General features: G+C 51.7%; 1 protein-coding gene across 3 annotated transcripts in view; it reads left to right on the forward strand.

Moving 5' to 3' along the window:
* The first annotated feature begins 215 nt into the window (after window positions 1-215).
* Window positions 216-648, forward strand: part of LOC118409651 (ras GTPase-activating protein 1-like) — a 33,446-nt gene continuing 33,013 nt past the window's right edge. For all 3 annotated transcript variants that reach the window (XM_035810819.1, XM_035810820.1, XM_035810821.1), the window contains exon 1: window positions 216-402. In XM_035810819.1, the coding sequence (XP_035666712.1) occupies window positions 254-402 (149 nt within the window). In that variant the 5' untranslated portion in view covers window positions 216-253. The remainder of the gene's footprint in view (window positions 403-648) is intronic.

Consider the following 648-nt stretch of genomic DNA (forward strand, 5'->3'; position numbering starts at 1 on the left):
AGGGCCAACCCAATAACCTGATACCATCCGATTCCTACGGTCTGTCGAAGGCACAACCTTCGGCGAAGGTAACAAGGTACAAAATGTCTAGTCTATAGAGCTATCTGATACGCGAAAATGATAATGGTACGAACGTCTTGGACCTGCAGTTCTCTCCTTGAGCCGGAAGGCGGCGCTCCTGAGCACCCCAGTCAGTGCGTCCACCCAGCTGGCTTGTGACCTGTGACCCCGCCAAGGGAAGGGCGTGTCCAAGATGGCGGAAGATTCGGCTGGAGATTCTCCTCAGAGAGAAGTCCAGGAACTGTCCATTCACGAGGAGGACTATCCCTTCGAGGGGATCGTGGATGCAGAGTGCGAAGATGAAGAGATAGACGCAGCGTTAGTGGCACCTCCAGAGACGGAGTAAGTGTGATTGTTGGTGGTGGGGTGGGGGGTGAAGTCTCACTGCATAATTTCTTCGAAAACGAAACACATCACATACTGCAGCTAGGGGATAGAGTCTAGAGAGCTTGTATACTAGACACACGGCGTGTGCGGTCCTGAGTGTTAGGATGTAGAGATTGACGCTGTTTTGACGCACCTCCCGAACACAGAGTTTTTAAGTGTGTGATTTGTTAAGAGTGGGGTGAGGGGGTGCAGATACATTTA

The sequence above is a fragment of the Branchiostoma floridae genome, chromosome 2, assembly GCF_000003815.2.
Source record: "Branchiostoma floridae strain S238N-H82 chromosome 2, Bfl_VNyyK, whole genome shotgun sequence".
Classification (NCBI taxonomy): Eukaryota; Metazoa; Chordata; class Leptocardii; order Amphioxiformes; family Branchiostomatidae; genus Branchiostoma; species Branchiostoma floridae.